Source organism: Oncorhynchus nerka, linkage group LG20, assembly GCF_034236695.1.
Source record: "Oncorhynchus nerka isolate Pitt River linkage group LG20, Oner_Uvic_2.0, whole genome shotgun sequence".
In the NCBI taxonomy this organism is placed as follows: Eukaryota; Metazoa; Chordata; class Actinopteri; order Salmoniformes; family Salmonidae; genus Oncorhynchus; species Oncorhynchus nerka.
The window spans coordinates 86,611,227-86,626,293 of NC_088415.1; the positions used below are offsets into that span (position 1 = coordinate 86,611,227).

A 15,067-nucleotide genomic window follows, 5' to 3' on the forward strand; every position below is an offset into this window, starting at 1 on the left:
ACTAGGCTACCTGCTCTAACCACTAGGCTACCTGCTCTAACCACTAGGCTACCTGCTCTAACCACTAGGCTACCTGCTCTAACCATTAGGCTACCTGCTCTAACCACTAGGCTACCTGCTCTAACCATTAGGCTACCTGCTCTAACCACTAGGCTACCTGCTCTAACCACTAGGCTACCTGCTCTGCTACCTGCTCTAACCACTAGGCTACCTGCGCTAAACACTAGGCTACCTGCTCTAACCACTAGGCTACCTGCTCTAACCACTAGGCTACCTGCTCTAACCATTAGGCTACCTGCGCTAACCACTAGGCTACCTGCTCTAACCACTAGGCTACCTGCTCTAACCACTAGGTTACCTGCTCTAACCACTAGGCTACCTGCTCTAACCATTAGGCTACCTGCTCTAACCACTAGGCTACCTGCTCTAACCACTAGGCTACCTGCTCTAACCACTAGGCTACCTGCTCTAACCACTAGGCTACCTGCTCTAACCATTAGGCTGCCTGCGCTAACCACTAGGCTACCTGCTCTAACCACTAGGCTACCTGCTCTAACCACTAGGCTACCTGCTCTAACCACTAGGCTACCTGCTCTAACCACTAGGCTACCTGCTCTAACCATTAGGCTACCTGCTCTAACCACTAGGATACCTGCTCTAACCACTAGGCTACCTGCTCTAACCACTAGGCTACCTGCTCTAACCACTAGGCTACCTGCTCTAACCACTAGGCTACCTGCGCTAACCACTAGGCTACCTGCTCTAACCACTAGGCTACCTGCTCTAACCACTAGGCTACCTGCTCTAACCACTAGGCTACCTGCTCTAACCATTAGGCTACCTGCGCTAACCACTAGGCTACCTGCTCTAACCACTAGGCTACCTGCTCTAACCACTAGGCTACCTGCTCTAACCACTAGGCTACCTGCTCTAACCATTAGGCTACCTGCTCTAACCACTAGGCTACCTGCTCTAACCATTAGGCTACCTGCTCTAACCACTAGGCTACCTGCTCTAACCACTAGGCTACCTGCTCTAACCATTAGGCTACCTGCTCTAACCACTAGGCTACCTGCTCTAACCATTAGGCTACCTGCTCTAACCACTAGGCTACCTGCTCTAACCACTAGGCTACCTGCTCTAACCACTAGGCTACTTGCTCTAACCATTAGGCTACCTGCTCTAACCACTAGGCTACCTGCTCTAACCATTAGGCTACCTGCTCTAACCACTAGGCTACCTGCTCTAACCACTAGGCTACCTGCTCTAACCACTAGGCTACCTGCTCTAACCATTAGGCTACCTGCTCTAACTACTAGGCTACCTGCTCTAACCACTAGGCTACCTGCTCTAACCACTAGGCTACCTGCTCTAACCATTAGGCTACCTGCTCTAACCACTAGGCTACCTGCTCTAACCATTAGGCTACCTGCTCTAACCACTAGGCTACCTGCTCTAACCACTAGGCTACCTGCTCTCTGCTCTAACCACTAGGCTACCTGCTCTAACCATTAGGCTACCTGCCACCCGTGTTACTTGTGAAGAGAGCCATATATAGCTCAAAAGGGACAGGAGAGATGCTTGTTCAAAGTTTGGAATTTCAGTTGATTACTATAGCCCCCCTCCCCTGGGCCAATCAGTACAATTTCGTAAATAGCAGATCTATATGACAAGATGCATCATTCACCCGAGTTTCGTCAAAATCGGGCCAGTGGTGTATGAGATATCGTGTGTGACTAGCGAACGGATGGATACAGATCCATATTCCGCTCTGATTTCATCGTTGGGGGACCAATGAGATCACTGGAATGCAGAACGTGGGGAAAGAACAAGGACGCTGGCATTGGTGCAAACTCAAAAAATCTGATCTCACAGAGTGGATATTCGTCAAATCTGTCATGATTTTGGTGTTCTAACAGGCCCACAATGTGGTTATTAAAATCCTATTTGTGTAACGGCGTTCTTCGTTTTATCGAAAGAGAGGACCGAAATGCAGCGTGGTGGTTACTCATGTCTTTAATGAATGAAATGACGATACATGAAATAACTGAATAAACAAAACAACAAACGGACCGTGAAACCTAATACAGCCTATCTGGTGAACACTACACAGAGACAGGAACAATCACCCACAAAATACAAAGTGAAACTCAGGCTACCTAAATATGGTTCCCAATCCGAGACAACGAGTATCACCTGACTCTGATTGAGAACCGCCTCAGGCAGCCAAGCCTAACTAGACACACCCCTAATCATTCACAATCCCAAATCCTATAAAACCCCAATACGAACACAACACATAACCCATGTCACACCCTGGCCTGACCAAAATATATAACGAAAACCCAAAACATTATGACCAAGGCGTGACAATTTGGATATATTTGGCTGTTTTCGCAGAATAATATTTAGATATTGTCATTTTCAGGGTTAGAACAATTGTCTGCTAAATACTAACTCCCATTCGTTGAAGCTAGAAATCGGTGGTGGTAGTTAAATCCGTTTTTTAACTGTAATGCAGTTGGTTAGTAACAATGACGTGAACATGTATTGGGTTGACATCCATACAAACATTTAAAAAATATATATGTTTTTTTTAACCTTTATTTAACTAGGCAAGTCAGTTAAGAACAAATTCTTATTTACAATGACGGCCTACCAAAAAGCAAAAGCCCTCCTGTGGGGACGGTGGCTGGGATAAAAAAAATATATATATATATATAATAAGATAGTATAGAATTACACTCTGGCTTTTACCCCCCAAAAATGTGAAATACATATCACCGGATGTTGGTGGAACCTAAATTAGGGAGGACCGACTCGTGGTAATGGCTGGAGCGTAATTAGTGGAATGGTATCAAATACATCAAAAACATGGTTGCCATGTGTTTGATCCGATTCCATTCGCTCTGTTCCAGGATGTTATTGTGAGCCTCCAATCAGCAGCCTGCTGTGAAACACATACAAACAATAGCCTAAATCAGTGTTTCCCAAACTCGGTCCTGGGGACCCCAAGAGGTGTACATTTTGGTTTATTACCCCTAACACTACACAGCTGATTCAAATAATCAAAGCTGGATGATTAGTTAATTATTTGAATCAGCTGTGTTGTGCTAGGGGCAAAAACAAAACGTGCCCCCCTGACTTTGGGAAACTCTGGCCTAAATGCAGACTAATTTTCATGGGGGCAATGAGAAGATTCTGAATCTTTCCTGAAAGGGGGAGGGGACACGTGAGTGGCATTTCCATTGTTTTGGTAGAATTTGATATATCTCTCTTTACGACATCTATAGGAGTGCAGGTCTTTGCCTTTTGTGGCAATACTTTGAAAATATAAAAAGAGTGGCCTGGACCCTGAGAAGACTCCACATGAGGCTGTTGAACCAGAAAGATAACCGTTTGTGAACGGTTTCTTTCTGTCTGCCTGGGGGGAGGGGCTGTCAAACCAGACAACCATATTGTGAGGGGAATGCTCACTTCATCCCCAAAAAAGAAGAGGAACTCACTAATAAAAGACTTAGGAATTAAGTAAACAAAGTATTAAGATACTTAGCTAAACCCGCTAATTTAAGAATCTCCCTGGTGTAAGCTGGGATTTCTGTTCGGCTTGGTTGCACCCTGTATTATGTAGTCACTGTGAAGTGGGTTTAGCCTTATAAAGAGCTCTAGCTATAAATTCCATGGTTTGTTCCCAGAGACTGGACAGCATGAGATAAAGGCTCACGACAGGGCTGTCCAATAACAGAGCTAAGCCTCTATAATGCTTCAAGAGGTAAACAATAATGCATTCAAATTTCACTGTAATTATTAGATATATTTTTTTTAAACAATTTTTCAACAGAATAAATACAGCACAAGCAATCACTTTTATATTTAGGAGCCGAATCCTGAAGTAACAGGCATCGTTTGGACACATCACAGTACTTAACTAGTACTATTACTGTACATAACATATTGCATATAAATACATATAAGTAACATATTTACTTAACTTGTAATATGATAACAGTACAAACAAGGGCCCCCACACGTGTTAGTCGTGTAACCAAGTATGACAGGACAAGAGATAATGGTGGGAGCATGTGCAGGCGTCAGGGAGGAGGGCACAGAGTCTGAATTCCGCCACGGTCATAGTGCCATCTAGTGCTTCACAGAAAATCAGTTTAGAAAAATATATATATACTGTACTGAGCATGTGAATTCACAGTAGGAAACTCCACTCTAAATACCTATTTACTTGTGTGACAATATGGAATGCACATGGTAGCAATATTGTCATATAAGGTGACAGAGAATGTTTTTTTTATGCCTTTGTTGCATCATTGGACTGGTTCCTCTCTTTTTGAAATCATACATTTGCTTGCTGAATGTGACAAAAGCTTCCATTTTATACAGTCACCTCACTGAATTGCGAGGTGATTGGAATCATTATAAATACTAGTCAGAAAAAGTAGACATTCACACCAGATAAATGTTTCTAGTATAATTTTATTGCATTTCCTCATAGGTTAACATATACAGACCAAACACAGAACAACCATGCAGGTATCAACCATTGGACATTGTACAGCAGTCTATGTGCAAGCCATGCTATGAATGCAAATCATACGTATGTTGTAGACTGAAGCAGGTCTCTTAGGCCCACAGAGGCATGTCGGCGCACAGCTCTGGGCTCTGGTTGGTGACGGTCATCACGTCGATGTCGATGCCATTGGAGGTGAACACGTGGTACAGCTCCTCCAGTTTCTCCTCAGACAGGGTGGACTCTCTGCTCAGGATCCAGGCAAAGTCAGCATGGAAGGTGCCCAGGATGTCGGTGCAGCCGTAGACCACAGAGTGGCCCTCGTAGTCAGTGGACAGAACCCAATAGTTGCCGGGGGGAGAGTCTGCAGGAGAGGAAAACATATTCAAATACATTTAGTAGTTTATTTATGAGAATAATTCAAATAAATACATGGATTATAATTTTACATTTTTCTACAGAGGTCCATATGAATATAAATATTGTTACGAAACCCATAACTAGCCTAAGGATATTGTTGCAGTCGCTCTGTCTAGGAGTCCTAGGCCTAGTTACATGGTCTGTAACCTGAATGTGTACATTTCTGTGACAGATCTGTGTATGTGCCTTGGCGTTAAATGTACATGTGCTCAGGGAGACAGCAACCTTACCTTGGTCCAGGTACAGCCCAGTCTTTCCTCTTGGTCATCCAAGTACACTATCATTTGTTTAGATGATGACGAAACAGGAATATGTACAAAAAGGAAAAATACAAAAAGGCATGCCCCAAACTAAAGACAAAAACAAACGAAAGGCCTCATGGCCACCAAAACAAACCAAGCAGCCTTACAGCTTACCAGCTGCTACTCTGACTGACCATCACCTTCATTGGCAGCACCTGATGTGCTTATCAACAAGGCTCAGCATTTGGACAAGGTTGCTGCTGCCCCCTGGGGGATGGAGTGTGGAAGTGTATCCTGTCAATATGTTTGCCTAACTGTGCGCTAACACTACACTGCCCACTACATAACGCTATACATACCACATACAGGGTCAGATTAGACATGGGTCAGAAACAGACCACTTAAGAAGTCAAATAGACTTATTTAGGTCTACCTCACGAGAATGTTGAGACAAGTATATTAGACTTGACGTGTGTTTACCCTCGAAGAAGGTGACTTCCAGCTTGGCGGGCTCAGAGGGGTCCTTGGCCTTAGCATAGCCAGTAATAGCACTGACAGTGTTATCAGCACTGAGAGAAAAAAAAAGGGAGAGAGAGGTTAGAGGTTAAACACATTCAACAATGGCGTTTTATGAGGCCTGCTAACTCATGGGTCCCAACTCAATCAATGGCAGATAAAGGAAAACAGCACTTGCACATTCACTGGGAATGTTTATGCTATAGCTGAGGTGTTAACCTTGTTAACCAACTCAGCACCACGTAAGCTGCAACATTTTCATTGGATAATGACATCACATCCCACCTGTCCTTAACATTCTGACTAAACTTACAGCGCGGTTTTCCATCACATGTACTTGATCGAATAGGAGGCTTAGACTTGGGTTAATAAAAGGTAGTCTGCTCTCCTGGATTGAGATACAAACATTGAATTTTGTATCTCAATCTTTAACGGTGAAGTCAGCGATGCATGATTTCCAACAATAACTAATAGCACGAGGCAAAAGTTCTCTGTGGCTTCAGATCAGGCAGCTATCACGTCGTAGCTATGGAAACGCACCCGTGCACATGCACAGGTACTCTGTGATACTCTACGAGTGCATCATCTTGCATTGCACTCATCTACATCTGCATTGCTGCTCGTAGGAATGTCATATCGCTGAGTCTCAGTTGAATGTAAAAAAAAAATTACAAATAAATGTACTTTTTAACTTGATCTCTTTAATGTACATACAGCAGCTCCCTGTTGAGCACACCAACGACTCCGGGGCTCTCCAGAGAGTAGGTAGCTGTGGTACACTCGCCCTTCTGGAAGACGGCAGGGAGCTTCTTGATCTCGTACCACTTGCCCAGATACTGTTGTCAAAGACAAAGGTCAAAGGTTATATGACAATGTGATGCTACGGTATGGCTTAGAGCTCAGGGGTTAAGTTTCCTCTATGTTACAGATCTAGGATCAGCTTCCCCTGACCCAATCCTAAACTTAACCATTTGTTGGGAATGGTTGCAAAACTGACCCAAGATCAGCATCTTGGGGCAACTTTACCCTACTCCTCCTGACTTTGACATGCCATGGCGTTATCCATACCTGCAGCTCACAACATGCCAGTGGTTTGATCGAAGGCGACTTTGGTCACACTTAAAGTAGATACAGGTTGCTGTATACCTGTGTAGTAATGATGTAATAACATTGTATTCAGTGTTTCTTTTTTATTAAAGTGGAAATAGGAACAATCTCTCTTCCACTTGTGTAATAACACAAATGCTCAAACGCATTACTATGTAATGACAAAACCATTTTTTTTACTAGGCAAGTCAGTTAAGAACAAATTCTTATTTTCAACGACAGCCTAGGAACAGTAGGTTAACTGCCTGTTCAGGGGCAGAACAACAGATTTGTACCTTGTCAGCTCGGGGGTTTGAACTTGCAACCTTCCAGTTACTAGTCCAACGCTCTAACCACTAGGCTACCCTGCCGCCTAAATGAATAGGTAACAATTTATGAATGCAACATAGGAGGTTGGTAGCACCTTAATTGGGGAGGACGGGCGCGTGATAATGGCTGGAGCAGAACTGGTGGAATGGTATCAAACACATGGTTTCTATGGTTTCCATGGTTTCTATGGTTTCCATGGTTTCTATGTGTTTGATGCCATTCCATTTGCTCCGTTCCGGACATTATTATGAGCTTTTCTCCCCTCAGCAACCTGCTGTGGAATACATTGTCACGCAAGTAATGACACTGTTACTACACATGAATACATGCAATTCCATGTTATCACTCAATTAATTACAATGCTACTGCACAAGCATAAGAGCAACTTCAAATACAGTAATACAAGTTAGGTATAGTCACCCTGGCGGCGTCGAAGTTAGCTTGGACAGGAGGTTGGGGGCATTTTCCAGGGCGTAAAGTTTGGGCGTTAGCGGCCAGAATAGACAGCAGAGTCAGAGAGAGAACCTGTAGAGTCTGCATCTTGGGTCCTGGGTAGGAACAGACACACAGGCAGAAAAGTAGAGACATTTTCACCAACTCCGTTGGAGGACAATGCAAATTGACTTCAAGTATACAGTGATGAATTAATATCAAACCCTTTAGGAAACAGAACAACATACTGTGTAAACAATTATCCTAGACACTGGTGGTCAAGATACGTACATTTTATCTTAGAAGTACGTTACGAATGCAATGCATTGTGCCTAACAACTACAGACCTACAGTGTGCACAGCGTCATTCTTCAGGCAATGTGAAATCGCAGAGCTTAAAGCATCAGAGAGAGAGAGAGAGACAAACAGGGGGAATGGGTCCCATTTACCTGCACTTGTTCAGAAGATCAACCTGTTTCAGTGATGTTCAGTGGGTTATAGATGCCTATTTATATGTCAAACTCATTAGTTATGCGGCTGACACATCGCTTTCATGACGGGTTGTTCTCAGAATTCCAGAATTGAGAGTGTGTGTGCTAGTGTTTGTCTTAGCGTTGGGAGTATGGCACCTGTTCAAATGGACCTTGAGGAAACAAACTCCTGTCTGACTCTGCTAGTGACTGACATGTTAGTGGTTTCGGTTGTTACACAAGTGAAATAACACACCATTTTGCAGATGCAAGATGCATTCAAACCGACTTACAGTTGCATCCATTTTCCGTGTTGGTGACCCTGGCGGGAATCAAACCCACACAATCCTGCCATTGCAAGCGCCATGCTCTACCAAAGTACTAAGTAATAACATGTTAATACACAGTGTGTTTCTACACAGGTAGAAGTGTAACTTGACTTCTTATGCCAAGCGTTACGTCTGGAGGAAACCTGCCACCATCACTACAGTGAAGCATGGTGGTGGCAGCATCATGCTGTGGGGATGCTTTTCAGATGCAGGGACTGGGAGACTAGTCAGGATTGAGGGAAATATGAACGGAGCAAAATACAGAGAGATCCTTGATGAAAACCTGCTCCAGAGTGCTCAGGACCTCAGACTGGGGCGAAGGCTTCTGGACAAATCTCTGAATGTCCTTGAGTGGCACAGCCAGAGCCCGGACTTGAACCCGATCGAACATCTCTGGAGAGACCTGAAAATAGCTGTGCACTCATCCAACCTGACAGAGCTTGAGAGGATCTGCAGAGAAGAATGGGAGAAACTACCCACATACAGGTGTGCCAAGCTTGTAGCGTCATACCCAAGAAGACTCAAGAAGACTAATCGCTGCCAAAGGTGCTTCGACAAAGTTGAAGGGGCTGAGTCACTGGCTTACTGGTGCTCTTCCATGCCGTCCCTAGGAGGGGTGTGTCACTTGAGTGGGTTGAGTCTCCCCCCCCCCCCCTTGGGTTGTGCCGTGGCGGAGATCTTTGTGGGCTATAGCCGGCCTTGTCTCATGATGGTAAGTTGGTGGTTGAAGATATCCCTCTAGTGGTGTGGGGCTATGCTTTGGCAAAGTGGGTGGGGTTATATCCTACATATTTGGCCCTGTCCGGGGGTGTCATCGGATGGGGCCACAGTGTCTCCTGACCCCTCCTGTCTCAGCCTCCAGTATTTATGCTGCAGTAGTTTATGTCGGGGGGCTAGGGTCAGTCTGTTATATCTAGAGTATTTTTCCTGTATGCTCTCTCTAATTCTCTCTTTCTTTCTTTCTCTCTCTCGGAGGACTTGAGCCCTAGGACCATGCCTCAAGACTACCTGGCATGATGACTCCTTGCTGTCCCTAGTCCACCTGGCCGTGCTGCTGCTAAGGTTTCAACTGTTCTGCCTGCTGCTATGGAATCCTGACCTGTTCACCGGACGTGCTACCTGTCCTAGACCTGCTGTTTTCAACTCTCTAGAGACAGCAGGAGCGGTAGAGATACTCTCAATGATCAGCTATGAAAAGCCAACTGACATTTACTCCTGAGGTGCTGACCTGTTGCACCCTCGACAACCACTGTGATTATTATTATTTGACCATGCTGGTCATCTATGAACATTTGAACATCTTGGCCATGTTCTGTTATAATCTCCACCCGGCACAGCCAGAAGAGGACTGGCCACCCCTCATAGCCTGGTTCCTCTCTAGGTTTCTTCCTAGGTTTTGGCCTTTCTAGGGAGTTTTTCCTAGCCACCGTGCTTCTACACCTGCATTGCTTGCTGTTTGTAGTTTTAGGCTGGGTTTCTTAACAGCACTTTGAGATAACAGCTGATGTACGAAGGGCTTTATAAATAAATTAGATACTGAGTAAAGGGTCTGAATACTTATGTAAATGTGATATTTCCATATTTTTTTTATTTTGTAAATTTACTAATGTTACGCTCGTCTGAAGAAGAGGACCAAAGCGCAGCGTGGTACGTGTTCATGATCATTTATTCAAACTGAACACTGAAACAAAATAACAAAGTGGAACAAAACGAAACAGTTCTGTCTGGTGCAGAAACACAAAACAGAAAAGAACTACCCACAAAACACAGGTGGGAAAAAGGCTGCCTGAGTATGGTTCCCAATCAGAGACAACGATAGACAGCTGCCTCTGATTGAGAACCACAACCGGCCAAACACAAAGAAATAGAAAACATAGAAATAAAGAAACTAGAATGCCCACCCTAGTCACACCCTGGCCAAACCAAAATAGAGAATAAAAGCCTCTCTATGGTCAAGGTGTGACAGTACCCCCCGAAAGGTGCGGACTCCGGCCGCAAAACCTGACTCTAAAGGGGAGGGTCCGGGTGGGCTTCCTTTACGGCGACGGCTCTGGTGCAGGACGTAGACCCCCTTCCGCCTCTGGCTCCCCCCACTTTGGTGGCACCTCTGGTGTGGGGACCCTCGCCGCCGACCCCGGACTGGGCACGCTCGTTGCGGGCCCCGGACTGGAGGCCGTCTCTGGAGTGGAGAGACACACAGGAGGCCTGGCTCTGGGAGCAGGCACAGGACTCACCAGGCTGACTCACCCTACATGTAGAGAAATGCCAATGCCATCCTCCTCTCTTTCATGTTGGTGAAACATTCTATGACTCTGTCATACTGTACACGCTTTTAGTTTTTGTTGTCCTAGGCTACCTGGCTAAAATGCTTGCTCGCTAGCCTAACTTCGATTCATGGGCAAAGTTAGCGATTAGCCAGCTAGTTAACAGTAGCCTACTACATCAAGCTTCATACTGAACATCCATCCTCTCAGTCCAGGGCCACAATGTGTATGAATTTATGGTTGGATCAGAATCGACCTTTATAATCATTGGCCAGTACGGAGAATTCAGTAAAACCACAAGCCCAAATCCCTATCTCCATAAATCCTATCTCTTTTTTTAGGAAAAGGCCAATTTTAGCTACCTAGCCACCAGAGGACAACCACACAAGAGATGCGACAAAGTTGTTTCTGTCAATTATGTATTTCTCTTGAAGAGATGTGATAGGAGTGAAACCAAATCCAATCGGGCTTCCCCTTGACACTTTTTATTTTTGGTGAACCAGCGGTCTAAGGCACTGCATTCTCAGTGCAGGAGGCGTCACTATAGTCCATGGTTCGAATCCAGGCTGTATCACATCCGGCTGTGATTGGGAGTCCCATAGGGCGGTGCACAATTGGCCCAGCATCGTCCAGGGTTGGCTGGAGTAGGCCGTCATTGTAAATAAGAATTTGTTTTTTAACTGACTTGCCTAGTTAAATAAAGGTTAAAGATTCTTCAACCTCAGGAGGCTGAAGAAGTTCAGCTTGTCACCAAAAACACTCACAAACGTTTATACTGTAGATGCACAATCGAGAGCATCCTGTCGGGCTGTATCACCGCCTGGTACGGCAACTGCTTCGCCCACAACCATAAGGCTCTCCATCAGAGGGTAGTGAGGTCTGCACAACGCATCACCGGGGGCAAACTACCTGCCCTCCAGGACAACTACAGCACCCGATGTCACACGAAGGCCAAAATGATCATCAAGGACAACAACCACCCGAGCCACTGCCTGTTCACCCCGCTATCATCCAGAAGGCGAGGTCAGTACAGGTGAATCAAAGTGGAGACAGAGAGACTGAAAAATAGCTTCTATCTCAAGGCCATCAGACTGTTAACATTGAGTGGCTGCTGCCAACATACTGACTCAACTCTAGCCACTTTAATAATGGAAAAATGTATGTAATAAATGTATCACTAGTCACTTTAAACAATGCCACAATGCCAAATATTTTTTACATACCCTACATTACTCATCTCATATGTATATACTGTACTCTATACCATCTAATGCATCTTGCCATCTTGATGTAATTAAATGTATCACTAGCCACTTTAAACAATGCCACTTTATATAATGTTTTCATACCCTACATTACTCATCGCATATGTATATACTGTACTCTATACCATCTGCTGCATCTTGCCTATGCCGTTCTGTACCATCACTAATTCATATATCTTTATGTACATATTCTTCATCCCTTTACACTTGTGTGTATAAGGACGTTGTTGTGAAATTGTTAGGTTAGATGACTTGTTAGATATTACTGCATAGTCGGAACTAGAAGCACAAGCATTTCGCTACACTCGCATTAACATCTGCTAACCATGTGTATGTGACAAATACAATTTAATTAGATTTTGATCTGTCCGTTTATAACGAATCCACAGAGAAGGTTTTGCTTATCATGACATGGAGGTTTGTGGCTTAGGATATTCATATTTTTTTGGTTGTTACCACCTTTACAAACCTACAAATCGTATTTATCATAACTCAACACAATTGGTTCCTTCTTGCATGGTACAAAATGGTTCCAAGTGGTCATTGTTCGAATGAATACCAAGGAATTCCATAGGTTATTGTGTAATTACTATTTTATCATGCAATATCACATTGTTTTTATGTCATGACAGGTGTGAATACAAAACTAATAGCAGTAAATAGTATCTTATGTTAGAAATTCCATGATAATATGGTAAAACACAGCTATAAACCATGAAGGACTTTATTTCTTAGGTATTGGCCTTAAATGTTTCTATTTTTAATGTATTTTTTAATGTATTTAACCTTTATTTAACTAGGCAAGTCAGTTAAGAACAAATTCTTATTTACAATGACCCCCCCCGTGTGTACACAGCTGTGTTACACACTGGGTTCTGCCACGTGAGCACGTGACAGCACGTAACAGTCTAGTGGTTGTATAAGGCTATCAATCATAATTATGCAAGTTCTACATCCATGTAACTGACAACTGTTTCACATTACACGGTGGAGCTGTGTGATTACAGGTACCGTATAGGAGCTTCATACTAAATGTTGGTTGGGTTTAAGTTAAATTATTAGTCAATTATTGTCAGTAAAATTGTCAAAATACATGGGGTGTATTTATAAAAAACGAATACTTTGTATTTTTTTTTTAGAAAATCACATAAACTATGCAAATAAGAGACAATAAAATAAAGTATAACAAATATGACAAATTATGATTTCCCAGTACTTGCCAATACTACTGATATGAATCAACATACATTTGACAGTAATTAGTTATGTTAGTTAAGACCAGATATTCCTCAGTTCACCATATGGTGAGGTATCCAATTACTCCCTGTTCACTCATGACTGCACGGCCAGGCACGATTCCAACACCATCATTAAGTTTGCCGATGACACAACAGTTGTAAGCCTGATCACCGACAACGATGAGACAGACTATAGGGAGGAGGTCAGAGACCTGGCCGAGTGGTGCCAGGACAACAACCTTTCCCTCAATGGGATAAAGACAAATGAGATGATTGTGGACTACAGGAAAAAAAGGACAGAGCACACCCCCATTCTCATCGACGGGGCTGCAGTGGAGCAGGTTGAGAGCTTCAAGTTCCTTGGTGTCCACATCACCAACAAACTAACATGGTCCAAGCACACCAAGACAGTCGTGAAGAGGGCACGATAAAACCTATTCCCCCTCAGGAGACTGAAAAGATTTGGCATGGGTCCTCAGATCCTCAAAAGGTTCTACAGCTGCAACATCGAGAGCTGGCTGGTTGCATCACTGCCTGGTATGGCAACTGCTTGGCCTCCGACCGCAAGGCACTACAGAGGGTAGTGCGACCGGCCCAGTACATCACTGGGGCCAAGCTTCCTGCCATCCAGGACCTCTTTACCAGCTGGTGTCAGAGGAAGGCCCTAAAAATTGTCAAGACTCCAGCCACCCTAATCATAGACGGTTCTCTCTGCTACCGCACGGCAAGTGGTACCAGAGCGCCAAGTCTAGGTCCAAGAGGCTTCTACCCTCAAGCCATAAGACTCTTGAACATCTTGTCAAATGGCTCCCCAGACTATTTGCATTGCCCCCTCCCCCTCTGCTACTTTCTGTTGTTATCATCTAGGCATAGTCACTTTAATAACTCTACTTACATGTACATATTACCTCAACTAACCGGTGCCCCTGCACATTGACTCTGTACCGGTGCCCCCCTGTATATAGTCTCGCTATTGTTATTTTACTGCTGCTCTTTAATTCATTGTTACTTTTATTTCTTATTCTTATCTGGATTTTTTTTAAACTGAATTGTTGATTTGGGTCTAATAAGTAAGCATTTCACTGTAAGGTACACCAGTCGTATTCGGCGCATGTGACTAATAACATTTTATTTGGATTGTAACATAGCTACATAACTGAAAATGTAATGATTATGACAAGTTTTAAACATCTTCACAACTGCATTATAATGTATTATACATATCTATGTTTGTATATTGATGTATACATTTATAGCCCTTTTTTACGTCAAGATTACATAAGTGTCATCAATACCTTTATACTACCGTCTATACCCCCTTCAAGTAAAGTGTTAGTGAATGTTGAAAAAAGATTTCTGCTGAGACCGAGGCTGATCTTTATTTATTTTTTTTATTTCACCTTTATTTAACCAGGTAAGCAAGTTGAGAACAAGTTCTCATTTACAATTGCGACCTGGCCAAGATAAAGCAAAGCAGTTCGACACATACAACGACACAGAGTTACACATGGAGTAAAACAAACATACAGTCAATAATACAGTAAAAAAAAAACAAGTCTATATACAATGTGAGCAAATTAGGTGAGAAGGGAGGTAAAGGCAAAAAAGGCCATGGTGGCAAAGTAAATACAATATAGCAAGTAAAACACTGGAATGGTAGTTTTGCAATGGAAGAATGTGCAAAGTAGAAATAAAAATAATGGGGTGCAAAGGAGCAAAATAAATAAATAAATTAAATACAGCTGGGAAAGAGGTAGTTGTTTGGGCTAAATTATAGGTGGGCTATGTACAGGTGCAGTAATCTGTAAGATGCTCTGACAGTTGGTGCTTAAAGCTAGTGAGGGAGATAAGTGTTTCCAATTTAAGAGATTTTTGTAGTTCGTTCCAGTCATTGGCAGCAGAGAACTGGAAGGAGAGGCGGCCAAAGAAAGAATTGGTTTTGGGGGTGACTAG

General features: G+C 43.5%; 1 protein-coding gene across 1 annotated transcript; it reads right to left on the minus strand.

The window, feature by feature from the left end:
- Positions 1-4,470: 4,470 nt before the first annotated feature.
- LOC115103341 (apolipoprotein D-like) lies at positions 4,471-8,106 on the minus strand. Its single transcript, XM_029624228.2, has 5 exons — positions 7,998-8,106; positions 7,537-7,664; positions 6,415-6,536; positions 5,665-5,753; positions 4,471-4,886 (listed from the first exon to the last, which is right to left on the minus strand). Exons 2-5 carry the CDS (start codon positions 7,654-7,656, stop codon positions 4,636-4,638), a joined length of 582 nt encoding a protein of 193 aa, XP_029480088.1. The 5' UTR covers positions 7,657-7,664; positions 7,998-8,106; the 3' UTR covers positions 4,471-4,635.
- Between the last annotated feature and the right edge of the window lie 6,961 nt (positions 8,107-15,067).